The sequence below is a fragment of the Centroberyx gerrardi genome, chromosome 1 (assembly GCF_048128805.1).
Source record: "Centroberyx gerrardi isolate f3 chromosome 1, fCenGer3.hap1.cur.20231027, whole genome shotgun sequence".
Taxonomy (NCBI): domain Eukaryota; kingdom Metazoa; phylum Chordata; class Actinopteri; order Beryciformes; family Berycidae; genus Centroberyx; species Centroberyx gerrardi.
Window position 1 is genome coordinate 7,715,881 of NC_135997.1, and position 27,945 is coordinate 7,743,825.

Consider the following 27,945-nt stretch of genomic DNA (forward strand, 5'->3'; position numbering starts at 1 on the left):
CATAGACTAGGAAATCCCCAAGCTACAAAGGGAAGCACGCGGAAGACTCTGAAACTTGAAGTGCCTCCAAAGCACACCCTTTAATGTAGAGGCCTGTGAGAAATGCCTCTAGTAAGTCTATGGTCTTCATTTCATGATACCTAAATTTGTTCACAGTTACATTAAAATCAAGTTAGTAAACTGTAAGATAAATTATTTCCATAACTAATCCCATATGCTTAACTAAGTGAATTGCTTTGACATTTGAGATCATTGCTGTCCAGCCTTAGTTTAGTACTTGACATCTGGCCCTCAGTATCACCACAAGATATATATTTTATTCATAGACCAACGATAACAAACAAAAATACAATGCATCACATCAACATTTCATAGGCAGAGAAAAAATAAGGATATAATTTTGTACAAAAGACATCTAGAAGACCAATTCAGAGCACAAAAGCACAAATCACAACTAATACCGATTACAGTAAACAATTTAACCGAGAGAAAAACACAAGCACTATAATTTGAATAGTGTATAAAAAAAAGGACAAATTTGCTTGCAAAATATTCCCTACTGGGTAAATACATTGACCATGGGATTAAAAGGCCCATTGGGATTAGGATTGTTGCTATCTTGGACACTTGGACAGCTCAAAAAGAGCAAACTTGTTTCAGATTGGTAGATACTACTTTTTCTGAAACAAAGCGGCACTATATTTTGAGGGTTTGAGTCATCATAGTTAAACAGTGATAAATTCAACCATCTTTAAATGTACAATTTCCTATCTGTACAGTTCTCTTGAGTCCCTACAATGTTAAAGATTAGCACCACTGGGCTAGCATTATGATCAGAAGCTGGGTTAATGTAAATAAGTACTGTAAGGGTTAGGGTTAAAAGAGTCAAAACATCGTCCATATTTACCCACTGTGACACTGACTGGTGTTATGAACTTGGTGGCACCTGAAGGAAATCAATCCACTTCCACAGCAGGAAGGGTGACCGGTAATGGGACCAAAGCTAAGACTTCACTTTTCAATTTCAGCAATAGGTCTTTCTACCTTTTTTTAAAAAGTCGGGCCTCCTCTCTACTGTTCTCCTGCTGCCAAAACCATCGACATTACAAAGGGTCACATATTAACACATGTATGTACTACATGTAAGCGTGCACACAGACACTTAAAAAAATAGGGACATTATATTCTGAGGAGCTACCGTTATGTACATACCTCTATCTATCTAAACATTTCCCTTTGTAAAAAAAGCTGTGCTCTGTATTAAAACTGCCTCATCTTCACGGGTAGAAAAATACAAGACGAGCATCCCCAGACCTGCCAGCAGTATTTTCTGTATTGTAATACAGAACACTGTGAGCAGACGATGCCATCAACAACACATTATCCCCTTATAGTCCTACAAAAATAATTGGTAGCAAAATAGACTCTGAGGTCTAAAGAGTCCGGGAAGATAAGCATGCATCTTTCCTTTCCACTGATTTCTGTACATAATTCAGCTTGTCTTGCCGGTCCTGAGTGTGTAAAAAGACAATATCAGCGATGGCTGAAAATAAGAGTAGTGTTATGGACTGCTGGGGCTGAACATTTAAATAGCAAAGGCTCCTGCACTCTGTTCACTTCGAAGCTGTCTGTATGCAACAACTGTATGCTGTGTGCTCAATTAACAATTTTCCAGAATATTCCAGGATAGTATGTAATCTGCCTTTGTGCTTTTCCTGATGTTTGTCCTATATCAATCTGTTCTGTGGTTGATGGTTGATCAGTTAGATCTAAAGGCTCATTCTCTGTAAATTCCTCTGAGACATGCATGTGATAAAGGCCTATAGAAACAAACTTGAACTTGGGTCTACAGGTGTGTGTAAATGCCTACTGTATGGTTATTATTTCACACTACCACACTGCAAAAGTGTATTGTAAATTGGCAAAGCTTTCCTGTACTTACTACAGGATATCAATTTCACATGATGACTAGTCCACCTATGAACCATAACCCCAACCTAAGAGCTGCAGTCTGTCAACATTATCTAATACAGTTGCCAAGATTTTAAACCAGCGCATCATCTTCCTAATGATGTCCGATGTTACTGTGTAAATTAGCATGTTTTCTGATGCATAACTACTGATATAAGGGTTTCAAGAGATCCCAACTCCTTTCTGAGAACTTCACTGAAGCGTCAGACTGCTTAGAGACATCTGGCCCACGATTTAAATCTACGTCCCAAACAACTGTGCCACTGGCAGGCGGGAGATCTGGCCGGCTTCCAACGAGACGGATTAGGTTTGGGTGGGTGGGTGGGTGGGGGGATGACCGCGCTCTTCTAATCAGTAATAATGATACAAATAGAGGTGGGCGCTGGTCGACAGGTCAAATACTTATAGGAGAGACTCTGCTCTAGTTAACTATGCTCCATGTATGGTTTACAGCGATCTGAAGTTTCATCTGAAGTGTGTTTGCCTCCCAACAAACACTGTGTCCTATGCACTGTACACTGAAAGAGGGCTTTTGGGGTAATAAGGGCTGTATAAAACGATTAAGAGTTGTATGAAAACCTCAACTAATAGTCTTACTAGGCTTACAGTATATTCCTTCACACAGTGCTTACAAGTGGTAGTTGAACATCTCCATTAATTCATGCATTTTCAATCCATCTCACTGGGTCACATTTGTAAATATCTTCATAACCTATCAAATGCCCAAACACAGAAACAATATCAACTGAAATGGGTTTAACATGATCTTACACATGCTATACAAATTTATCCTTAACGCTTAAAAAAGACATTAAAATTCATACTTTTGAAAATCTGCTCATCTACTAATTTTTAGCATCTGTACAAAAAAAACATGAAAATGAATTTTCAACAAAAGAGGAAAGAAAAGGAGAATCTCTTGATTTTTTTTTTTTTTAAAACCCCTACTCCCATTCTACAGCCAGTTTGGCACTTAGATGCCAACAATATCAAACATAAAAAAAATTGCCATCAAAATAGATATGGACACAATGTGGAGACCATGCTAACATGGTACTGCTTTTAATGCACTTGTCCCCTTTTGCCACAAACAACATGTATATAAAAAGTGCTACCAACAGCTGGTGGGGAGGAAGGAGTAAGTTGCAGATTGAGGATTGGCTGAGTCGGGGGGCTCATCATCTTTCTACACAGAGCCGTTCTTGTCTGTATCCAGTCTGTGTGTTTTTTAGTCAGTTCATCGATAGGAGATGAGGTGAGCAGGAAAAGGGTGGAGGAAGGGTTTCCCTAGGACACACTGGAGCAGCGGATGCTGGGGGAACCCATCTGTGTGAGCACCTTGTCCAGCCACTGCAGGGGGCCGTTGAGGTGCAGCTCGATCCAGCAGGGGGTGCTGGTCACCGTCTGTCGCCTGGGAGAGACACAGGAGGACAGAGCTTTCAATACACACAGCAGAAATAGATCAGAGTTAGACTGAAAACAATTTACAACAGAGTTTGTATGAATAAACCAACAAAGTCAAGTTTAAGCAATGTAAAACTACTCTATTTTCATCTTTCAGGCAGACAATCTGGAGCCGCCAGCAGGCCTTGGCTTAACGTGGTTGAGACAGAGCATGTAGTAGAGTCAGTCATACACATGGTACACATACACACACACACACACACACACACACACACAGTATACACGCACACACACAGACACACACACACACACAGAGTACACACACAAACACACACACACCCTCTTTCCTGCATTCTTTACCTATAAAACATCTCTTTGTGTGTCAAAGTTAGTGCAGTGAGTGGTTTGAACTATGACATTTCAGGAAAATCACAGTTACTGCAGCAACTTCAACTGCTAAAAACACTTATGTTAAGATACAAGACATGGTCAACCTGTGATGAGAAAGGAATTTGTTACTGATGTATAAATATCACTGATGCGTTGCTAAAAAGGCTTTTAGTAAAGTGTTATGCAATAGTAGGGATGTAACAATACATCCGGTGGTTTGGTTAAATACTGTGTTCATGGTTCAATACTATCACAATATTTTGAACAAAATCTGAGTTAAGACAATTATGACTGAGAAAATCCCGTTGTATATATCTGAAGGAAAACAAAAACAAAAGTGCAAACCATAAGCAGGGTGACTACCGGTTTCTGCAAGCTAAACTAAAACTTTTAAGACCTTTTAATGCCAGTTCAAATAAAACGTAAGATCAATTTCATCCCCAAATAAGCCTGAAGAGTGTTACCTGTGGTGTAAGGCATAGCTCTTTTACAACACGTGCAAACAGTCTTTATCTTGTCACTCTTTTTTCCGTTTTACTCCACTGGAATTGGAAACCCAAAATGCTGCCACAGCAGATTTAAAACTTGATGAAGATGCTTTTTAGTGTTCAATGTTAAGGGAAAAGACCATTCTGATTTCATTTCTTAGATATTAGACTGCAGCTGAAATCGCAAACATTTTTTCAACTCCACGATGCATATCCAATTTTTGTGTTATGAAATTTTGTTGCACAACTTACATTACATCCCTAAGCAATAGTTTTTAAAACATGCATTTAAAATAAAATCTGATGAAAAATATTAAAATGTAGAAAGAGACGTTAAGCTTTCTCCTCAATTTTCAAAAATAGTTTTTCAAAGAATAAATTATTTCCTTTGTTCCAGGCCTTGAAGCACTTGAAAAAGAAGAGCTTTGAACAGAAAGTGTAAAAAAAAACTTTTCTAGACACTGAGGCTCTTGATCTCCATATCCTTTGGCTCTTCCGTGATTCCCTACGGCCTTTATTTAAAAACCTTTATTTCTATTCCCACAGAGGAGAGGAGAGGAGAGGAGAGGAGAGGAGAGGAGAGGAGAGAAGAGGGGAGGAGAGGAGAGGAGAGGAGAGGAGAGGAGAGGAGAGGAGACGAGAGGAGAGGAGATGCAAAAGGTGTTGAAAGTAATATAATATACGAGTGTAGGTGGAGTTAAGTGACAACTTGAAAAGCCTCTAGTGACTGGTGAAAGACCAACATGCTGAAGACACCATACAGACAGAAGTGCAGTCTGAATGCTATGTTAAGATGGGCCGATGCCCGAAAAAGGTTTCTGGTTTCACCTCTTTCTCACCCAGTGATAAGCCTGTTTCTTTTGCCTCTCTGCTCTGCCACTGGCCCACTCTCCTCTGTGTTGTGCTTTCTTCTGACCAATCAGATCAGACACCAGCTCAGTTAGTCAGAGAGTTGTGTGGAGCGGACAGGGCAGCAGGTACTGAAGACTGACCATTCCCTTGGGTTGAAAATGACAAATCAACCCCTACGTTTTGTGTCCAAGTAAGGCAGATTGAGTGGGCTCATTTTTAAATAAACCAACAGTTAATGTAAACACACAGTCAATGCCCATAACAAGAGCAGGCAGCATGTAACTTGTGTGTTGTTAAAGCAGCTAGCTGACAACACCTTATCAGGTCTGATTTATGTATTGGCAAGAAGGATGAATGGAGAGACTTACCAGCCACATGATTTCCCCCTATGCTTTATGTTGTTTTTGTTACTACATGATATAACTTCAGAAAAGCTTCTATCAGTTAGTTATGAGCTCTTCTATGAATACAATAAGTGCAATATGGGTCAATTTATACTTTGGAATTCTAAAGTTGTGACAGATCATTAATTTCAAATTTATTAACAGTAAATTATTTACTTTTTGTTATTTATTTTCCAGTAATGCTGTACATTCACTGTCAGTATCATACATTTTATGATAGTGTGTCTATTTTCATTGTTGGCTGCTGGGCCAATTCTTAATCTTGAGCCCTGGGGTAAGAAAAATCAAAGCGAATGCCTGAGGAAGCTTCTATATCGGATGGGAAAAGTCACAAGAAAAGATGCAGGCGGTACAAAGAACCAAAGAGTAAGAAAAGAACTGATAGTCGGCGTGTGTAAAAGAGAGAAACAGAGAGCGAGGTGTGGGTGGAGGAAGAGGAATGGGACTTGGCTGGTCTGGTAACCTGAAGCCAGTTCCTAAGTGTCTGCACATGCCAGCATCTGGTCTGGACAGGACTGGTGAATAGTCTCTGGATCTCATCACTCATTCTATCTCACTTGCTCTCTCTCTCTCTCTCACACAGTCTCCGTGTCTCTGTCTCTCGCTCGCGCACACACACACACACACACACACACACACACACACACACACACACACACACACACACACACACACACACACACACACACACGCGCACACACACAGTACAAAAGTTTCTCCCTTGTGGAAACCTCCACTGCAAAGCGAACTTTCAGCCAATCACGGGCTCCCCCTGCAGACGCCCTCAGGCCTTTATTCCCTCTCCTCCTCTCTTACTATCAGTTGAGTCAGACTGTGTGGAAAAGAGGGAGGGAGTAGAAGAGGGAAAGTCTGACATCTCCCTTTGACAGAGCACATGTGTGTTTGTTTAAAAATAGTCTGGTGTGCCGAGCCGGGGCTGTTTCTATTGATGAGGTCTAGGCTACGTCATACGCTGCCGAGCGCATGCAGATGCCTGGGAGCGGGGGCGGCTGGCTTGTGGGACGTGATTCACAGTCTGTGTTGGTATCTATTGTCTGTGTTTACATACAGTTTGCTCAAGACTTGACCTCTGGACAACAGAGCTGATAGTGTAGCTGACAGGAGTACATTTTCGGAAAACCGTTGACTCTCCTCAATGTGACAAGTTGTTTGTATACAAGTTGTGTGTGCGATCTGTTTAGCATTTTTGGCTGGACCGCAACAGCGGGGCCAGCCCTATAAACGCCAATGTCTGTCACTCACTCACTGACTGACTGACTGAGTGACTGAGTGACTGACTGAGTGATGAAGTTACACCATTGGTCAGCCGTGGCACGTGGCACATCATAGAGCCAGAAATGTAAGTTTCGTTTTCTCCGCCATCTTGTTTCTCCGCTGAGATCAGGAGCCCGTTTCTCCCACACAGTAAGCAGGCTGACCAATATCATGCATGTAAGCTGAAGCTAACTGCAGCTTAAGTAGAATCTATACAATTATATTATATCGTCGTTTATTTCGATGCATATGCGCGAGCTCAGTCCACCTGACAGCCCTCTGTTCCGTCGGCGGAGAGAGACACAGACAAGCATGGAGGTTTCGGCGCGCCAAGGGCTGACGCTTCCCAGAGTTTCCCAGGGGCACGGTCCCGGCCAGTGCCGATAGCTGGGTGCCGATTTGTTCCCGGTGATCCGGCCGAGATTTCGGCGGGGGTCCCGACGCTGATGCGTCACCGGGTGTCCAGCAAACCGTTTTCGGCACCGATGGGTACCAGAGCGACTGGCGCTTGGATCGGGAGGATCAATGCGGGCCGTGGGCGCGGTGGAGAGGACAGCGGCGGAGAGAGGAGACGGGGCGCGCTGGAATGGAGATCGGTATGGATGTATGGACTATTATTCTGTATTAACAGTCTACAGCGGAGTTAGTTACACCATTGGTTGGCCGTGGCACGTGGCACACCCATACACGGTCCAGCCATATACTAGGTTTTGACCTAGTCTTGTTAAGAAGTTGGTGAGCTTACCTGTACTCGGCTCCCCAGCCCTTGACGAAGCTCATGCGGATGGTGCACATCCTGGTGAGCTGGTAGACCGCCTCAAAGCCCTGGTTGACCGATTGGGCCAGCAGGGCGGCAAACTCCTGGTTGTTGAAGATCTTCAGGTTACAGCCTGGAGCGACCAATAAAGGCACCACCATTAGACGACCAATCGCAACCAATAGTCAGCTTTCATAGGTGAGATCACACTCCTGGGTTTGCCTTTAATGTTCATGTGTAAAAAGGTATGTACAGGAATGTTCAAACCAATTTGTGTTTGTGTATATTGACCTCTATCTTTCTCTTCCATACCTTGTGTTTCTCTCCCTTTCTCTCTGTCTTTTTGTGTTTCTCTCCCTCGCTGTTCCTCGCCCTCTGCCTCCCTCTCTCCCCCTCCCCTTTTCCCTCTTTCTCAGTTTCTCCCTCTGCGTCTCTCCATTTTTCGCTCTATCTCTCTCCATCCATTTCTCTCTCCCTCCGTTTCTCCCTCTGCATCTATCTCCATTTCTCCATCTGCATCTCTCTCCTTTGGTTTCTCTCTCCTTCTGTTTCTCTCATTCTCCCTCTGGTTCTCTCTCTCTCTCCCTCCATCTGTTTCTCCCTCTCTCTTTCTGTCCCTCAGTTTCTCTCTCTCTCAGCCAGACACACACCTGGGGGGATCTTGCAGACGGTGGCAGGGTGCCAGCCGTAGCGTTGGTTACAGTTGGGGCTCTGGACAAAGATGGCGCTGTCACTGAGACACTCGGCGAACACCTCTCCTCCGATGTAATACAGCCGCACTCCCCGGCCTTGAGGGAACAACAGACAGAAAAATACACCCCTCAGATTAAAATCATACCACACTGAAGAGGTGAGCAGTTAACGCATATGTAGCGTAGTACAGAAGAGTGTAGAGAAAGTGGGTAAGGGAGCAAGTGAGTACATGATTATGAATGAATGGCTGTCACAGCGGAGGCAGTCGTGAGCCCTACCGATGTGTCTGCGCGTCAGCTCCACGGCGGCGTTGCGGTTTACGTTGGACAACAGGCCCAGGCAGAAGCGCTCCGAGTTGGACGGGTCCGTGAAGCCGTCCACGGTCAGCGAGGGCTGCGAGGCGTGGAAGGTCTCCCCTACCCGCTGGTTCAGCTCATAGTAGGAAATGGAGCACCAAAAGGCTGGCTCGCAGTACGTCACCGGCTGAAGGTCTGACAGAGAGACAGAGGGAGAGACGCGTTGGGTTCACTGGGTCGCCTTGAGGTGGGAGACTCTGTTAAGTTTGTTGGAATCAAACTGAGATGCAAAGTGGATAGAGAATAGAGAGAGGAGTATAATAGCTGATAGAGGGACTGTGAGTAGATTTTATTATGCAAGACAAAATAGAATTAAATGGTTGAACGATGACAGGATGAGATAAAAGAAAAGAGAAAGGAAAAATACAAGTGACAGGAGATAGGGCCCAGGATTAGATATAATATAATATAGAATACAGATGAGTAAGACGTGGCTAAGGGGTAGAGAAATACACAGAATACAGAAGACAGAATGGAAGGAGAGAAAACATCGAGGATGACGAGGAAGAGGGAAAATGGGGGAAATGAGTGGGGAGAAGGGGGGTGGGGGGTGGGGGGGTGGATGTAGAGGGGGAAAAAAACAACCGGAGAGGACAGTAGGCTGACCTTACGTCACAAAATGTCAAACCCATACACCATTTCCCAGAAGCTCCTACCAGACAATATGTGGAAACTCAACCCTCACTGGTGGGACGCCGGAGCCAAAATGGTCAAATTACAGGCTTATCCATGATCGTTTTCAGTAAATTCAACCGGTTCTGGTAATTTGCTCTTTTTTTCCGCTCAACATCTCTCTCCTCTAACAACTTCAACATTTTGTCCTTGGCTTTGAGGTCCCGTACAGTGCTGGACGGCAGAGCCAAGTGAAACTGGTGTGAATTTGTTATTTCACCAGTACCTTGGCCGCCGAGCCCCCTGGTGTTTTTCCGTCCTGATAGAATAACCATAGGATATTATTATTGATGTTAGCGCGGGCTGTCTGGTGTGTCTTCCTCTGATACTTCCTCTGATACAAAAATGGAGAGCACTTCAGAAAGGGAATTCCCATTGGGGAGATGTGGCGGTGGACCGGTTGTCTGTTAGGTAAGGCAGAGAGACAAAAAAGTACACACCACACACACACACACACACACACACACACACACACACATATACACACAGAGTCCTCACCTAAGTTGCTGTGTGTGGGTGAAACAGGGTTCGGCGACAGGTTGGGGGAGCCTGTGTCCATGCTGTGGTTCATCTGGTGATCGCTGGTCTCTCCATCCTCACTGAGGTAGCCTGGCGGTGGCGTTTCTGACACAAAAACACACAGAACACTGACAGTTAGTTGACAAATAAAATAAGCTTTGAATCAAGTATATTAGGTATACAGCATTTTACCCCAAAGATTTAAAACAAAGGTGTAGCGCTCCTGCTGAATTCCCAAGTGACTCTAATGTCACAAAATTGTATACATTTTTTTATCCATGAAACATCAGACTGAGACGACCTCCAGAAAAAACAAAAAAGACACAGAGGCTCTAGTTCACCCAGCAACGGCCATGTTTAATGTGTGTTAGGCTGTTGTTCAAGCCTAGTTAACTGATGCTCCGAATGGTGTGTGGTATGCGACTAAGATTAGGAAACAGGTTAATAATGATTGGTTGGGCCTACCCATCACATGTTTGTTCACAGTGATTTTCCTCAAGGCAGTGATGTGGACAAAACCAGCAAAGTTTAATTAAAGTTTTTTTTCCAGTAGGGAAATCTCCAATAACTCCTAAAACACTCTTTGTTTGTGAGCTTTTGTATAAAACCCCTTGATTTTACTTGGATGTTTTGTATACTGTGGGACGCACAGGCAGAGAATAAAGCAAGGTATGGCCGCGACACCTTTGTCCCATACTCATAAGCAGGCTAAACCTCAATCGCTACATGAAGACTTTGCATTACTTGGCTTCTGTTGTCTTCGCAACTTTAAAAACTACAAGTATGCGCTATTTTAATGAAATGGCACTTTTCTTAATTGAACTGAGATGTACAAATAGCCAGCAATATTTGTCTGTGTGTGTGTGTGTATGTTTCTAGCAAATTCAATAGGGATTTCTTTCGGTTTTTGTACTTATTCCAAATGACCCAAGCCTGGATGCATTTGATCTGTCCATTCCCATGGAGTATGTGGCCATCACTGGTGGCATTAGATGACTCTACTGGCTTATCAAATATGAAACTGCACATCACACCAATTACCCAGCTTTGCTTGATTTAGCAAAGCTCCTCATTTGTGATTATTTATGATTTGCACTGCTGCTGGTCCTCTCTCCCTCTGAGACACTTAGCACCTCCACTAACTTCTTTCCTGGGAGAATTCCTGGTAGACATAATTAGCCAATCAAATACTCTGAACTCTGTACAGTCTCACTCGATCTTTCTCGATTCACTGTTCTCGGAATTTACAAATGAGATGATATATGCAGTACAAGCAGAGGCTGAGACAGTGCTCAACTTCTGAATGTAGAAGTCGGTTAGCTAGTAGCAGCTCTTATGCATGAGGCACAGTGTTTGCCCCTCCACGGTTGGCCGCCGCGGATGCCAGACAGGATGGAATGACCATCATCCCTCTAACTTCAGAATGTGTGGCATTTTCTAAACTCGTCTGCTGAGGCATCCCATTTGTTACGGGAGATGGGAAGAGGGGAGAGGAGAGGGGAGATGAGGAGAAGACAGAGAGGCAGCTGTGACATGGCAGACTGTGTGAAGACTGTGCCAAACCTCTTGAGCAACTATTTGTCCAACTCACCTGGAGTAACAAAGCTTATAGGGCTGCTCTATGAAGTCTTCAGCGACTCTGAATTTGTCAAGACCTGATTTCTTCGTCACTCACCAGAGAACTTTGAAGACTTGTCAGACTGAGCACTCTTAAGCTGTCTTTACACAGCTTTACACAGCTGATCCGGCTAAAAATGCCAATCAATTTCCACAAGCATTCTTTATCCACCTCTTACCCAGTATGATCATCTTTACACTGCGGGAGGGGGATCTGTGGGAACTTGTGCATCCTGTGCAACAATAAACTTTATCTCATGGATGATTTTTGTGAAATATAGTTTTAAAACTAGACCCTTTATACATCTGGTAGATTTTGATTTTTGGCGGTTCTTCTTCACCTCAAGTAGCCGGCAACAGTTTTGCCACAGTTTTCGCTGATAGCCCAACTTCCATGCGCACCTTACGCACAGGCGATGCAGGCTTGTTGTGGTGCGAGATGGTTAGCATGGCATTTGTGCAGGCATTTCTCCTGCCTAAATCTACACAGAACAAATGCCAGGTCAGGTCTGGCTTTTCTTCTCAGGTGGTGAGGTGGGTCAGACCTGTTTTTTTTAAACCCCTTTTCACCAGTTTGACATCTTTACACAGAAATTAAACCCAGGTCAGATCCACCAATAACCTGATATAAATGCTCTGTGTAGAGACATCTTTAGAGGCTTGGGGGGAGTCTGGTTTGAAGGCATGCTGGTACCTGGTATGTAGTTGCTCTGTGGCTCAATGCCAGCGGGGAAGTTGGTGTTTTCAGGGATTGAATGGCTGTAGTCGTCCAGAGGTGGAAACTCGCTGGGGATCTCTGTGTGTCTGGGCACCAGCACTGGTGGGAGTACTGCATGATGGACATACACACAAACAGAAGTCATCAGAATATAGTATCAGAGACAGGAAAAGTAAAATGAATCTGGACACCTCTAAACCTACTGCAACCTACTGAACTGCAAATCTTATCTAATTTACTTTACTTACTTTTCATTTACTTTACAACCATAAATCGTACTCAAGAAGAGATAGACCCCATCCACGCTGTCATACCTGGCGTCTCGACTCTCTGGTAGTGGTAGGGGTTGACGCAGACCTCGTCCTTCTTGGTGTGGAAGGCGTACTCGCACAGCTCCACCGCCCGCAGCTCATGGTGGGACTGCAGGTCGGGCCAACGCCACAGACGGCAGTAGATGACGTGCGGCAGACCTTTTCTGTGGGACACCTGCAGCCGGCCATCCAGAGACCTGGAGACGGGAGGAGAGGAAGAGGCAGAGAGGATGAGGAGGAGGTAAAGAAGGGATAGAGGTGTTGATGTTGTCTGCCCAGTAACCCAGAACTTTTTGTTTCACAAGCTGACAGCTGAAGTATTTTCATACAATCAGTCCAGCACAATTAAAAGAAAACTGTCTTTGTTGAGCCTACCTATATATTGTAAGATTTTGCATACTACAACTCACAATACACAATTTTCATTATCAGACATGTTGTTGTTGTTACTGTTTAAGCCTGGGCTTTGACACTACCTCTTATTGTTGGGGCCCCAGCTGTATATGGATTGGCTATGAGGTGATGTCTAATAATAAACAGCAGCAATGAGATTACTGTGTGTAAAACAGGAAGTTAAAAAAGCGAAGCTGCATATTGCAAACAGCCCTGCAGTGCGTGAGAAGTGAGAACACGTGCGAGGTGGGAGTAGAGAACATATAAACAGATTCAATCCCATCACACTAAGTAATATACTCATCTGGTATACAATACAGTGGGTAGCATAATGATTTAGGCCACAAGATAGTAATGAGTGGTGGTTAGACACTAGAGATTGACATGGGTTTGTTCCCTGTAATCTCTGGGCCCAATGACCCGTGAAAGAGAAAAAACAAAAAACACTCATCTTATGCAAGAGCCAATGACCATGTGTGTATTCTCTCTCTCTCTCCCTCTCTCTCTCTCTCACACACACACACACACACACACACACGTAGAGAGTAAGGGTCAAAGGCTTAGGCTAAAGCCCTTTAGAAGGACAAATGTCAGTGCCCACATAAAAACAAGGCCTTCTGTCCAACTGGTGAAAGCCCAGTAGAACCCCATCTGGGTCAACCATTGTGCATCCAGCAGGCAAAGCATGGCGTTTTAATTTTTCATGACAGAGGCTTTCATTCACTGTCTTGGTATTTTAAAGAGAGCGAGAGATAGGGGGGGGGCTTTAATTTGTAAATGGTGTCTGAGTATGTATGTGCATGCAAGCATACAGTTCAAGAAGCACGCTCTCACTTGAGGAAAGCGGGTAAAGCTCAGAAGGTGAAGAAGAAAAAAAACTGTGTGTGAATTTGTGGGTTTCTAGCCATGATATCTATCATATCATGGCTAGGCACACCAGATAAAAAATAATTGTCCGGATATGGTAAGTAAACTCACAGCTGTGATGACACAATGTTGAGTGTCTGACCAAAGAGTGCGTGAAGCTAGAGATAACTTAGAGCTCTCAGATTTCTCAGATCAGGAGAAATGACAATACCTCGCCCACTTGTCAGCTTTTGATCTTGGTGCTGAGCGAAACATAAGAATTAATATTGAAAGATTTGGCTGCTCAGACAGGCACAACTGGGATACGTTTTTCTTTTGGAGGAGAAAAAGAGAGGAACAAAAAAACTCTTGGACAACAGATGTGTCATATGGCCTGACTGAGCTGAGTTGATGTCGCTGGTATGTGCGTTAGGTCCCTGCTGCTGAGTGGGTGTTTGGTGGAGCTAGACTTTGCGTGGGCAGAAACAGAATGAACAAACCCCTATGTCATTACTAGCTACTCTGTGTCCTACTTACTGTCCTTGCCTTTTCCAAAGCCCCTTCCAGTCAGTATTTATGAGGGAAAGGGTTACAGTAAGGAGGAAGCTGCTATACAATATTTGGATTGGGACTGAGCCAAAATGATTCATTCAAGAGGTGAAGGCAACTGCGAAATAGATTTCAACTGTGAATCAACACTCAGTACAAAATGATGCATAGGATTGCAGTAACAATGACCAACAACACCAGTCCTTGGGCAGCCAGCAGATTGATCGTTGAATTCTAAAATATTCATAGGCCATGCCAGTATACTCTCTCATATGATAATACCATGAGACTTATTTTGCTTTTTATCTTTTCTACAGCATAAGAAGCAAGACAAAACAAGCACAGCAGCTATAGACAAAACACAGTGCACATGAAATGCAGAGACAAGTCCAGACACACACTGTATCCTCCTCAATCAGAACGACCCGCTTTATTGGAGAGATTTATGACAGCGTTGAGGAGTGAAACTTTGATGAGAAACGCCCCCCTGGCAGCAAAAACCATTCCTACCATGCCACTAAGCCCCAGCCTGCAGTGGCTAAACTAGGCTTGGATGTTGTCCTGTTTAGCCTTAATGTTGTTTAGAAGAGACCAGTAGCGCTGCCTAAACAGTCAGCCTCGGATTCTGCAAAACGCTTTATGATTATTTGGAGCACTGGGCGCTTCAGCTATGTGGCAGGGGGAGGCAGAGGGGGAAGAACTCTGACCCCAAATACCCTGCTGGGCTGGTGTGTGTGTGTGTGTGTGTGTGTGTGTGTGTGTGTTGGGAATAGACGAAGCCAAACGGGTTGGTTCTGCAGGACTGTTCCACGCCAAGCCCTCCAAGAATCCAGGCCAGCAGTTTCCCCTTCAGCTCCTCCCCAGAGCAGCACAGACACAAAATCTGGTTAACACAGATTGTCACAGACTTTTTACTGTCGGTAAAGGCCCAAACTCTACTGAGTATTTTGAATCAATACTGATGACGAAGGAGTAGCCTCATTTTTTTAATTTTAGAGATTTCCACCACCACCAGTATTGTTTTTCTGAAAATGTGAACTATTTAGGCTATATTTTGCAAGAGTCTGTAAAATCTGCCTTTCAAAAAGGCACAAATCTATACAGTGCTGCTGACCAGTGATCCTCCCAAATTAATCCATACTGGATAATCTATGGACAGAGAAGGCTGACTTACAGATAACCAAGATTATATCCAGTAATGCAGTAGGCTATATAGTAGGCTATATGGGATTACTCATTGTCGATAACTGTGTCTCAAATCTCTCAAACATTTGAATATGAAGTTAAATAGACAACTTATTCCAGTTTATAGACCACAATTTGCATATTTACCTACAGTCATGACAAACATTATTTGAAGATGTGTTAGCCTAAATAATAGCTGTATTTTTAACATCACAATAGAAAATGTCTTGGGTAACTGATGAAAAAAAAATTACCCAAAGAATCAAAACTGAATTGAAACATCCCCACTTCCCTCCACTATACTACGCTGGATTGATTTTTCTTCCCATCCCTAGATAACTAACCTCATGTAAGGCTAGTTAAAACTCTGGATGCCTACTTGGCTCCCTGAGGCTATTCATTTCCAGTTCCAGCCCATCTTGAGTCTTTTCCTGATTCAGGACAACAGCCAAAGCCCCGAAGTTCTGCTGTCAAGAGACAGTCAGAGCAGAATGGATGTCCAAAATGAATGGGACAAATTGGTATTGATTTTTTTGCCACAGGGGAAATTGAGTGGACATCATTGTGTTCCATGACCCGAAGCAGAAGCTCAACCTGACCCTTATGCCCAACCAACTATGCATGTCCGTGTGTGTTTGTGTGTACGGTGTGTGAGAGCGCGAGGGATAAAATATCTGTACGTCCGAGGGTTGTGGTGTGTGGAGGATTTCCACATTTAGAGGGTAGTCATCGGTGTAAAGGAGGTGTCTGATGGTGGGGTGTGTGAGTGAGGGTGAAGGAGAGAGGGAATCCAAAATCTGGATGTGTGTGCGAGTGTGTGCGTGTGTGTGTGTGTGTATGCGTGCGTGTGACTCATAAAACAGACTCAGACAGACGAGGCTGAGCTTCACTGATCTGTGTGGAGGGGAGGGGAGAGGGGGGGCAAAACAAACACTCTGAGGCATGCCCAGTTGCACTCTGAGACACAAACATACACAATGTGTGTGTGTTCAAGCTGGCTATGGTCCGAGCAGACACACACACACACACACACACACACACACTCTCTCTCTCTCTATGGGCACAGACCTTCTGGCATGGACTTTTTACAACTCACTGCCAAGCTTTGAGTTCAAATAAAAGTTTGAGCTCACTAAAACATGTCAATGATCACTGTTGCCTTTTATAGTCCTTTTTTTTTTTTTTTTTTTTACAATCTACCAATGTTGTTCAATAGGCTTTCGTCTATATGAGCTTTATTTAGAAAGTTAGACTTCCTCGTCTTTGAATCAAATTATTAAAAGCCATACAAAAAACATCTCAAATGGAAAAGTTAAGTGCCTGTGGTAGACAAGTGTATGTAAACATCCGAATCTGTCTTATAACAGTACGGAGAGGGGGAGGGCAAAGTGGGTGAGGGATAAAGAAAGAGGAGGGTGCTGCCGGACAATAGGGCTGACAGACTGTCTCAATAGCTCAGGGCAGCTCAGAGTGTCTGTGACTGGGCCCCCGAAAAACCCCCTCTCCCCCACCGTCTGTCCCTCTGTCCCACTATCCCGACTGCCCTGCCTCCGTCCCAGCATCGAGTGAGATGGGAGGGGAGAGAGGGGGCTGGAATGGGCCTTTGTGCTTTTCATAAAAGTCTGTGGCCGGTCTATCTATCTATGACCAACGGGGTGCAGTCTACTGGCGTTAAGCGGAGGAACGCCGTCTTTCAGTACCGACACATCCAACAGTCAAAACACTTCCATCAACTTGTCACTTCATTTGCTACTTTATTAAAAAGAGAAATCCACCCTCGGACACACTGATATATATCATCAATCCGTGATGTTCAATGCATTCCAGGGGTTATTTTGTGATGTAATTTACCTTTTTGGTGAACCCAATTTCCCTCAACCTGCCTCGTCTACTTCTACTTCAGTTACTGATTTTCTACATTTCCCAGAATGACTTTCAACGACCCCCAGAGAATGAGCATGAACTTGCATTCAACTGTTGGTTATACGTGTAGGTGGGAAGGAGCACTAGCAATAGCACAGTAAAGGCAAGAGAGCATGTTTTTCCAGTTGCCCTTAATGTACTGGACGCAACTTTTGACGTGCGTCATTTGATGCTTAAATGGCGCGCTGCAGACATGAAGTGTCAACACCAAGGAACCGGCATCTGCACTTCACCACTGCGATGTGGGTAATATTTTAGCGTGACATAAATTACAAAATTACATATTATAGGCTGTATTCTATAAAACATTACAAACTAGCCAACTTGACAAGCTGCCAAAGGGTCCTAATGAAGGAAAACAGCCTGTGATATATGACTGCAAATTAGAAACTAATAAAAAAAAAAAATATGCATCATAACACAGACATGCCTATTTAGATAATTATGAAGTTGAGAATATCGCCTCCTGGAAAAAAACATTTTTCCTTTTGCACGGTAGCTCCTAAAACCACAAAAAATAACAGCCATGCTGGTTCTCTTTTGACTCTCCCAAAGTCAAACCAGTTCGGGCCGACGCGTGAAAGCAGTTTGGCGCTCCACAGGACGCCTTGAGTGCACGTTTGGCCATTGCAAACAATTGGTACACTTGAAAACGCGCGTTTAACGCTGCCAGTGTGTTTTTGGCTTTACTCAAAGCACAACATGTCTTGTGGCTGCGTTGCATTGTGGTCTAATGAGACGAGTGTTGGTGGAGAAATTGGTCTCTCTGCCTCTTCTACAATGGATTTCTCCTTGTATGATTGTTGAACGTCGGTGCAAAATAGTGAGTCTAGAAAGAAACCCTCGACCTTTGATTCCGAGTGACTGTCACAGAAACCTGACGTTTACCGTTGATGTTTTGAAGAGCTGAAATTTTTCATGCTATCAAACGCCATTGTAGTTGCGCTGGAAATCACAGTAATGTCTCGTCATCTGTTTGGAAAAATACATAAACAAAACAAAACAGGCCCAAAAATTCCACGTAAATTGCTAATAGCTGTTTTTTTAAACAGTGTTAAAGTGTTTTTGGTTATTAAATTATGACTTCTACTAAAAACGTAATTGTTGGGTTAGGGTTAGTGTGGTCTACAATCAATGTGACTTAATGTTGAGTTAAATGTATACACAATAATTCAGATGTGAAAATAAACTGACTAGAATTCACCTATGACACAAGGCACAATTCTAATGTGGAAAGCAACAGAAAAGTAAATGACTAGAATTTAATCTGAACTGTACAGGCCTACGTGAAACATGGAGAGAAAGAAAGAGGGGGAACGCACAAGTTTTGCCAATCAAAAATCATTATGGTGTGAGTTGCGTGCGAATGGGCTGTGCAAACTTGGGGCTGCAAAGGGGCTGTGTGAGCAAATGGAAAGCTTAACAATGGTTTCTGTCAGGTAGCCCAGACCTGTCAATACAGGGTGATGCAGAGTCAAGGCTGATAGCTCCTACCAAGTAACTGTCTATTAACTTTGTAGGTGTATCAACACATCACTGGGTTTGGTCAATTATATTTTCACATGCAGATTTGGTTTTGAATACTTTTTTTTGCTCACACACATTTTGTCATTGTGGGCTAGCAACTTTTTCACACAAAAATTTGGACTTTGTGTGGATCGGTTTTAAATCTTGTTTAATGACTTGTGAGTGTATTCCAGCAGCGGTGCAACCTACACAGAGGAACATATTCCATACACGTGCGCTCACACACACACACACACACACACTTCCCACTCTCTCTGGAAAAGCCATCAGACTTCTCTCTTTCTTACAAAGACGGGTGGGGGGATGGGTGGTGGTGGAAGGAGAGAACCCAGAATAGAGTGTGAGAGAAAAGCAAGTTTGACTGCGGACCACAGGTGATATCATAGGGCTGGAGAGTGTGTTTGGACCAGTGAAGGAGGGTCTAATGTGAAATAAGAAACCAGCGGCCAGACAACCAGCAAGGCTAAACTACCCATAACAGAGTCTGGATTCAGAAAACTGGTTAGAGGGTGGAGGACTGGGAGTCATTAGTTTTATTGCTAATAGTCAATGAACTGAAGCACCTGCCTCTCTTTTAGGTCAAAAATGATAAATGAAGATTGAAAAATAGTCCAGGTGTGAGACATCAACAGATTTCCCTCAACGGTTCAATGTTAGTTTTTTTTCCTACAGTAGGTCAGACGTTAGGTAGGTGTACCGGCACAAACTAGTAATAATCGGGGATCTTTGGATATCATATTCCACGGCATTTCCTTCACCAAAGCTCCAAGTGTTTATGTTTCAATGCTAATTGTTTTTGTTGAATAGCTAATATGAATATCCCGGATCACTTGGGACTCATGTAATCAGGCAATTTGTTGTTTTATTAATTGTAGCTAAATCTACCAGCAACCAAGCTTGCCATTAGACACTTAACCAGTTAAAAAAAAAAAAGATTGAAAACAAATTTCCAGGAAACTTTGGGTATTTATTTATTTTATCGTACTAATTGTGGGACATTTGTCATTTTACATAAGTTTTCCAGGCATGAGAACCAGAGTTTCTATGATTTTTGGAACCCAGGTCATCATTTTCAGGTCATCTGCTCTGTAACTCATGGTCTCATGGTCAGGCCCACAACATACGTCAGTGTATTGCACTGATTATTTTCTGAGCTGATGGTCAGAGAGCTGAAATATAGGCCAAAATAATTAGAGGGCTGGGGAAAACTGATGACCAGATGTAAAAAGTTGAGTTGACAAAAATGAGTAGGCTATATTTTCTCAAATGACACCTGAGACTGTTAAATGTTGTAAAAGTCTACTATCGTCGACAGATCAGCAGAAAATCATCCTGTACTCTACTATACAGTCACGTTCTCCTGTCCTTACCAACAAATTTTCTGTGAACAAGGACAAACTCTTCTCTCTTGTTGCTATCGGAGACAGTAGCGAATGTTCATTAATACACATCAATCTCTCTCAAGGCTTTGTAATAACAGACAGTTGAAACTAAATGGCATTTCCCTTTAGGATTGATTGCTGTCAGGGGATAAAATCTCATCCAACTTGACCAGTGGTTCCTAAAGTGGGGTCCAGGGGCCTCCGGGGGTCCTTGAGGGGGTTTCAGGCGGTCACCAGCAAAATGAGGAATAGTTTAATTATTAACTATTACTTGACTCATCATAAGTTAGCGCAATGAGAGACTTCTGTATTAGGATGACTATTTTGACCATAGGTTTCACTGCCCCTTCCCCACCGACAGTACAATCGTGTAATTCTACACTAAATCACAGCTAACTGTAAAACTCGTCTCAGATGGGGTTCCTCAGGACAAAATCTTACCAATTTGGGGTCCGTGGTCTAATGTGTTTCTACACTGGGGGTCCCTGACATGAAAACATTTGGGAACCCCTGAGCTAGACTAAAGTTTTGGTTTTCATATTTTGCCTGGAGTGGTGTTCTGCTCTTGCCTTAAGAGCAGTTGCGATGACAAATGTTTCAGATAGCCTAATAAAACAAATGCTCTACAGATGATTTTCAGGCTCTTTAACCAAAATGTAGCCTGTGTGCTGGTCCTGAGTAGTGCAGGGTAATGATTCTCCTATTACAGCACTTTACTCATTCAGTTATTTTCAAATTGCTCATGTACTTATTAGTTTGCTGAGACTTTTTTAGCAAACCTGGGCCACTGGGTCATCCGTAATGTTGCACTTAACTTTCTATTCCACAACGTTGTCTGACAACATCCAGCCCTCTTAGCCATCGATCATTTGCTTCCTGCATTAACAGACTTTCACTTGTACTGACGGCTTAATAGTAATCTCTCATCCTCTGCTTCAACCTCCTCCTTAACGTCAACTTGTTTTCCCACACATATCCAGCTGTAGTCTAGCACTCGTAGCAGTAGTGGTGGTAGTGGCCAGTGTGGAGCACAAAGGCAGGCTTGTTGTCTGGTGTACGGGTCTGCGTGTGTGTGAGTGTGTCTGTGTGTGCGTGTGCGCACGCTCACTCCCCCGCAGATAGTGAGACGGCCAGGGCCAAGCCGAGGCAGCGCTGTCTCTCTGGCACTCTAACCCCCTCCACCCCTGGAGCAAACCGCAAACCAAACAGCAGCCCACGCCCTCCTCAAGGCCCCAGCAGGCAGGGAGAGCATTCCTCTGGGCTGACTAACCACACACACACACACACACACACACACGCACACACACACACACAGAAGCATGTATGATGACATAAAGTCCGTTTTGATATCATAGGTTCTCTGTCCACCTATGAAAATCAATCAAAATGTTGAATATTCCAGTATATCCCAACAAATCTAACACATCATTTTGAATCTAACCACATACTACACAGGTTTAGTGAATGCAGTGAATACATTCATGATGTTGATGATCTGTAAGCTGCATTCAGTAAACAGTTTTAGGAGGGGCTCTGTCACGCATGGTATTTGTTTGTTTGTTTGTTTGATAATCAAAAATAATGCACAGCCATCAGTCATGCATTAATTAAAAAAGAATCAATCATAACACATAAAGTTTCCAAAATGTATTTCCAATGTGGTGCTCTGGTAGCTGTTTGGTGCGTCCTACCAAACGATTATCAAACAAGCCAATGAGTTTTGATTCATTCAATCGTTGAAGAGGACAGGGTCTGAAGAACTTCAAACTTGTTTCTTGTTTACCGTTCGGTTCCAATAAAGTGAGAGCCATAACGCACGCAAAAGTCACACACGCCACCTGACTTGAGTCACAGCAGTATCCTCTTTCTGTCAGACAAATCAAACAGTGAAAAAAAATCCAGCAGCACCAGACTATAGAGGGCAATTTATTACCGTCATTAGAGCAGCAAACCACACACAGACAGACAGACAACACACATAAACTCTCAGTGACCTGGCTTGTATCGCATCGCTGTACAACAATGCTGTCTCGAATGACTCAGATGTGTGTACCTCCTTGAAAAGGCCTGAGTGAGTGAGTGAGAGTCTGTGTGTGTGTAAGGGTGATGACAGACTTTTTTGATGGGTAAACTGGCAAAATGAGTCTGAATATATCACAAGCACACTCGTGATAAGCATGACCACACACGCACACACACGCAACATTCAGACAAACAATATGAACTGATAAACACAGGATGCACACACAGCTGCTGCGTCTGTAACTATACTATGCTAAATGACAGGATGTTCAGGACGGCTGTGTGTGTGTGTGTGTGTGTGTGTGTGCGTGTGTGGTTCAAGAGCGTTCAAGCAGGTGGAGGAAGAAGCAGTGCAGGTGTACACAATATTTTCTTCACACAGAAGCTGCTGTGTGTGTGTGTTTCATGATGTCTGCCATCTATACACACGCAGACACACGCGCTTCTATTGATGTTGTAAAAAAACGTCTCCCCACAGGGCCGGTGTGTCTGGAAAACAAACCAGTTCTATCTCTGTTATCAGCCAGAGTATTTTCTTTGCATACAAGCCACACTAACCACAGTCTCCTTCTGACAAGCCAGAGAATCAAACACACCATTTCTTGCCAAATATTCTCTGCTTCTTCATCATCGAGACCCTTGCTTTCTTTTTCACCCCTCTCTCTCATTTCGCTCCTCTCAAGTTTCACTCCCAGCTCTAATCTTTTCCCCTTTTTGTCGCCTTCTTCTCTTTCTATTGTGCCTCCCACAGTCTATAATTTATCTGTCATGCTCCCTCATTAATGCTGGTCTCCCACTATCATGACAGGGCCTCCCCTTCAGCACCAGACACTACACTGGGAATCCCCAGCTCGTCATCAGCCCTCTGTCTTCCCCATCTATCAGACGCTGGCTTTCTCTGCCCTCTCTCTTGTTTCGGTGCCCCCGTCCCAGTACTCCGCTTTCTCCCTGTCTCCCATCTATCCCCCTCCTTTCCTTTCCCTCCGTCTTTCTTGTTCTATCCCATCTTTTTTGTGTGTTCGTGTCTCCTTCTCTGCCTTCTTCCTGTTCTGACATGCAGCAGTGTGAATCAGACTGCAGCCTTGCTGCCAGCGGGATGTGTGTGGACAAGATGAGAGCGTTCCCCGGCTCTGGCCCGGACCCAGAGTCAAGACTTCTTCAAGCAGTCTGAGAGGAGTGAGGAGCAGCTAGGTGTGAGGAATCCACTGCCCCGGGCTCTGTGAACACACACACACACACACACTCGTACATATACACACACATTGGACGGTCTGTTTCATCATACCACCGCTGTTCCCCCAGTAGCGGATTGCTAAGAGAATCCTATATTGTTATAAGCTCTATAAACTCTTCAACACTCACAAAACAACTTTCTTAGTGAGGGCCGTAATTTTTTATACTACTATTCCCAATTATGTCCGAAAATTCATAACCCAAGTATCTTCTATTAGGATACAGTGTGCATGTCAGCAGTCATAAAGATATCAATCTCAGGGTTTCCCATATATTGATTATATTTTAGTGGCCTCTCCAGCTACATTGAAGTACATTTCTGTTCTATATGTATTTGAGTGCTGTGATGTAAGCTGGCGCTCAAACCTGGCATTTCTCATTGAAGTAGTTCACAAAAAAAACAACACAAATTGAATGCTGTCAAGCACTGAAATCATGCCAGTGAACTACAATGACTTTATGTAGTTATTGGTCACCTTTGGTTTTAACAGTTGGTGCTCCTTCAAGTCACACTGTGTCTGTGTCATCATGAACTGAATAGAGAGGTGAAGTTTCCTGTCCAGCTTGTGCATGAAATGTTCGTTATTCCTCTACTCAATCGATTCCAAGAATGATGGACCTAATACTGTATGCTGAGAAGGTAACCCATTTGTAATTTGCTGTATGTAAAATTTGCTCCATATGTATCTATTCCCATGATGTCACATGCATTTCCTAGCAATATGCTTCTTCACCACATTTACAGCTCATTGGCTGTGGCTGTCATTTGATTATAACCACCTGTAAATTTATTACAATCACCTGTTATTTTCCTACCAAAATGGCCGTGTGGTGACGTAGAAAACTATGAATAAGTATAAGTAGCATAACTACAGTGATAATCAAATGGGAGTTTAACAGTCAGCTAATGTTGCAGTAGCAAGTTGGCCAGTGCTTGCCTCATTAGTTTATACTTAATAGTAGTAAGAGACATTGCCTGAACAACGATACTGAACTCGCTAAATGAAATGTTTTTAAGAATTCTGCTTAAATATAGCCAACTGACATATATCCCTGAATAGGCATAACTGAGATGGACTTGGCTTGAGAGTCTCATTAAACTTGGCTCACAACAACAGGAGGGAAGTAATTTATTAGTCATCTTGTCACCTTCAACTAGTGCAGGCAACAGCACTTCACAACCACCTCTTGAACATCTGAAAGAGGCACATTCTCCTAACTTGACGCACTTAACACACCAATGTTTGTAACTGAAGCAAGTGCACAACTCAGAAAGCTTTTCATACCAAAGTTCGTGTCATCCTTTGCCTCTGAAAAAAAATGGAGGCAGCGCGAGCGAGAGAAAGAGAGAGGGAAGGCAGGGCAATACCACAAAGCCACAATTGCTCGTTGTTGAATGACTAAGGCTTGGAATTGGCCAGGAGCCTTGGCATGCACTTTGCTTATTGTTCAAAAAGTAAAATTACTCATTGTCAAAACCACAGTGAACTAAGAGGCAAGTAAAGCAGTAGCCTTGCCCCACCAATAGGCAAAGCCTGACATATAGGCTAAGCCCTTTGTTTCCAAATAAAAATGAGAATTAAACTCAAAGTGACTGTGACTATGTTTTTTCATGGGATACGGGCCTTTATCTGCAAAGTAAACATACCAAGACACCCCCCCCTCCCACCCACACACACACAAAAACAACTGTGACTCACCCAAACCCAACACGCAATATAATTCCCTGTGATACCATGGCTTCTTACCAGAGATTGTTGCTGTTAAATCCATTTTCAATGTTATCTAACAAGTCAAGGCCCTTCTAAATCCACAGTGGGCTTATCCACAACTACTAGGCATCTCAGTTTTACAATCTGCCCTGACTGAACCAGCCTGGCTCTGAACAGTGGTATGGCTGTGTTTTATCTCTTATTGAGGACTAGATTACAGGTTAGATCAGAGCAAGAAGTTTCACTTCCAAAGGCAACTTACAGAGTGTTGTGATTGAATAAAACCTAGAAACAACTTAAATACATTTACAAAGATACACTAGCCTTTTCATACTATACTATTTCATACCATATAGCACCTTCAAGAGTGATATATGAATCAGCAATTATGATGGCTGCAGAATCTCACTAGGACAATCAATCACCCTTTTCACCCCTTTTCCAATGTCAAAAATCCTACTTTAAATTACCTCAACAGACACTTGACCTGTTATTCCGTATGCCAATTGCATGCATTGACTCATTGAACAGTGCCTGCTTCCTACAGCGCTCAGCATCATGGCAACAGTCATCAAGTGGGGTAGTGATGAGAATCAGTGGGGAGTTCATGTGTCAGAGAGATAGCGGAGCTGACCTCCCCATGGACAGGCCTGAACACGCAGGCAGCTGCTGTCAGCCAGCCAGAACATGAGGAAATTAATAGAAACAGGGCCGCAGGTACCACAAGGGCAGCTCTCCGGGGACACTGTTAGCCCACACTGACAGCCAACTCTGATCTGGGGTCATCTTAATGCACTCCGCCTCTTCCCCTCTGCATTAGCGGTGGAAATATGAAACTGGAGTGTGGCAAACATTTAACTTTCCGGGTAGGCTTAACTCTGAATGCCGGCCCAGGCCTGTGCACACTATGCACAACACTTGTGGCATTCAAGAATGTGGGAGCGCCGCATGTTGGATTTGATTTCATCTGACATGCAGTAGCTATACTGTTAAATCTAGTGCCAACACATGGAAGTGAGATTTTAAGGACACAGGAAAAGGTTTGGGGCCTTTGATTTGTTGCTTGCTATTCACAAAATTGTAGAGGATAAACTGTCCACCACAAAAAAGTTGTGAGCATAATATGAGTAACACTGTAATATACATATATATATATATATATATAGGAAAACTATAAAACAGCAACAACTGCCCAATTCACATTTTTGAGTGTGTTGAGGTGGAGGACACCATCTCACATTACCAAATAGATACACAACCACAGGAATATAAAACTGTCCACTAAATTAAATTTTTGGCAGTACAGGCATGGTCTGTGTTTACAAACAGTACCTTGGCAGGCTTTCACCTGTCTTGACAGTACAGCAATTCATCATGGGAGGAGAGAGACTGCTGACCACCGCACTGAACGATTTCAACTATGGGCTGCAATTTTATGTTGAATGCCAGTGTTGATTACCGTGTGTCGATATGCAAGTAATTGCACTGCATAACAGGGCATGGTAAGGAGAGAAAAGAGCCCAGTTCCACTGCCTCGCCTACGCACAAACACTAACACACAACGCTAGAAAGCGTCCCAGATTAAGGCCAAGTTATATAACTTGGACTCCATTTGTGTTTTTGTATTGCATGTGCGTCGCTGTGCAGCAATGGCTAGCGTTAGTCAATGCACAGAATGCACCCCTTTTCTAGTGAATGAATCAATTAAATTCAAGCAAGTAACGTTAAGCAACCAGTCAAACTTAGTGACAAGAAATGGATAGAAATGGCTTAATTGGCTGAGGTCAGCTAAGTAAAGCGTATATTTGAGCAATGATTTGCTAGCCTTCCCCGTTGACTAACGTTAGCTTGTTAAACATAACCTTAGCCACGACAAGAAAGATGTGGAGCAAACCAGTTAGAAATCTTATTTGGCTGGTTATCACTGCAAGGAGGGCAAGAAGGGGAAAGGCTGTTGGCCAGCTGGAATGACAACTTCTGACTTGAGTAAGGATGCCAAAAATATGTCAGTTGAGCAAGCTACAGTTAGCAAGAACTGGTTCACCGTCGGGTGAACTGTGAAATTTCATTTTGAGTTACAACGCTGTAATAAAAATGCCAGAATAGACTGCGAATGAACTATCTAGCTTAGCTGGATGCTGGCAAAATGTAAACGCTACACACTCCAGTGATTTCTTGTCAATGTCGCGCCGACACAGAGAACATAAACACTGCACTCAAACTCTGGCGTTACCTTGGTATGGTGATGCATTTCGTGTTTATATTTTGAGTGGTAATGGCTTTCTCCAGTTCGTCCAGTTGTCCCGTTTTCTTCAACTTCTTCACCAGGCTCTTCACTGCTTTTTCACACCATTTCTCCTCTTGACCGTTCTGCTCTCCCTTCTTCCAGCCCAAAAGTCTTTTGACAATGGGGGGAGTGAAAGGCAAAATTGACATCTTGAGTTCAGTAAAGTCCTTCCAGTATGGAAAAGTCCGTCGGTTTGCAAAACACAGGCAAAATTGATATTTTAAAACAGTCCAAGAGGCAGAGGGAGGGAATGCTGTTTATAAACAAACAGTTGATTGATAAACTCGTCGGTTACACAGAAGCATCCCAGAGTTAATCGCTCCAGTTTTAGCGCACAGTCTGTCTCGCTCGAGCTCAGCAGTGAACGCACTGTGCGCCGGTAGTCTGTTGCACTGTAGATTTGGTAATACTCCGCCAAGAAACCTAGTTCCGTCTGCACTTCTTCTGCCCGGAATAATT

General features: G+C 43.4%; 1 protein-coding gene across 1 annotated transcript; it reads right to left on the reverse strand.

Moving 5' to 3' along the window:
- Positions 1 to 81: 81 nt before the first annotated feature.
- smad3a (SMAD family member 3a) lies at positions 82 to 27,945 on the reverse strand. Its single transcript, XM_078282870.1, has 8 exons — positions 27,433 to 27,945; positions 12,431 to 12,624; positions 12,093 to 12,227; positions 9,761 to 9,886; positions 8,513 to 8,725; positions 8,192 to 8,329; positions 7,530 to 7,674; positions 82 to 3,382 (listed from the first exon to the last, which is right to left on the reverse strand). The coding sequence occupies exons 1-8, from the start codon at positions 27,633 to 27,635 to the stop codon at positions 3,259 to 3,261; spliced, it is 1,278 nt and encodes a 425-aa protein (XP_078138996.1). The 5' UTR covers positions 27,636 to 27,945; the 3' UTR covers positions 82 to 3,258.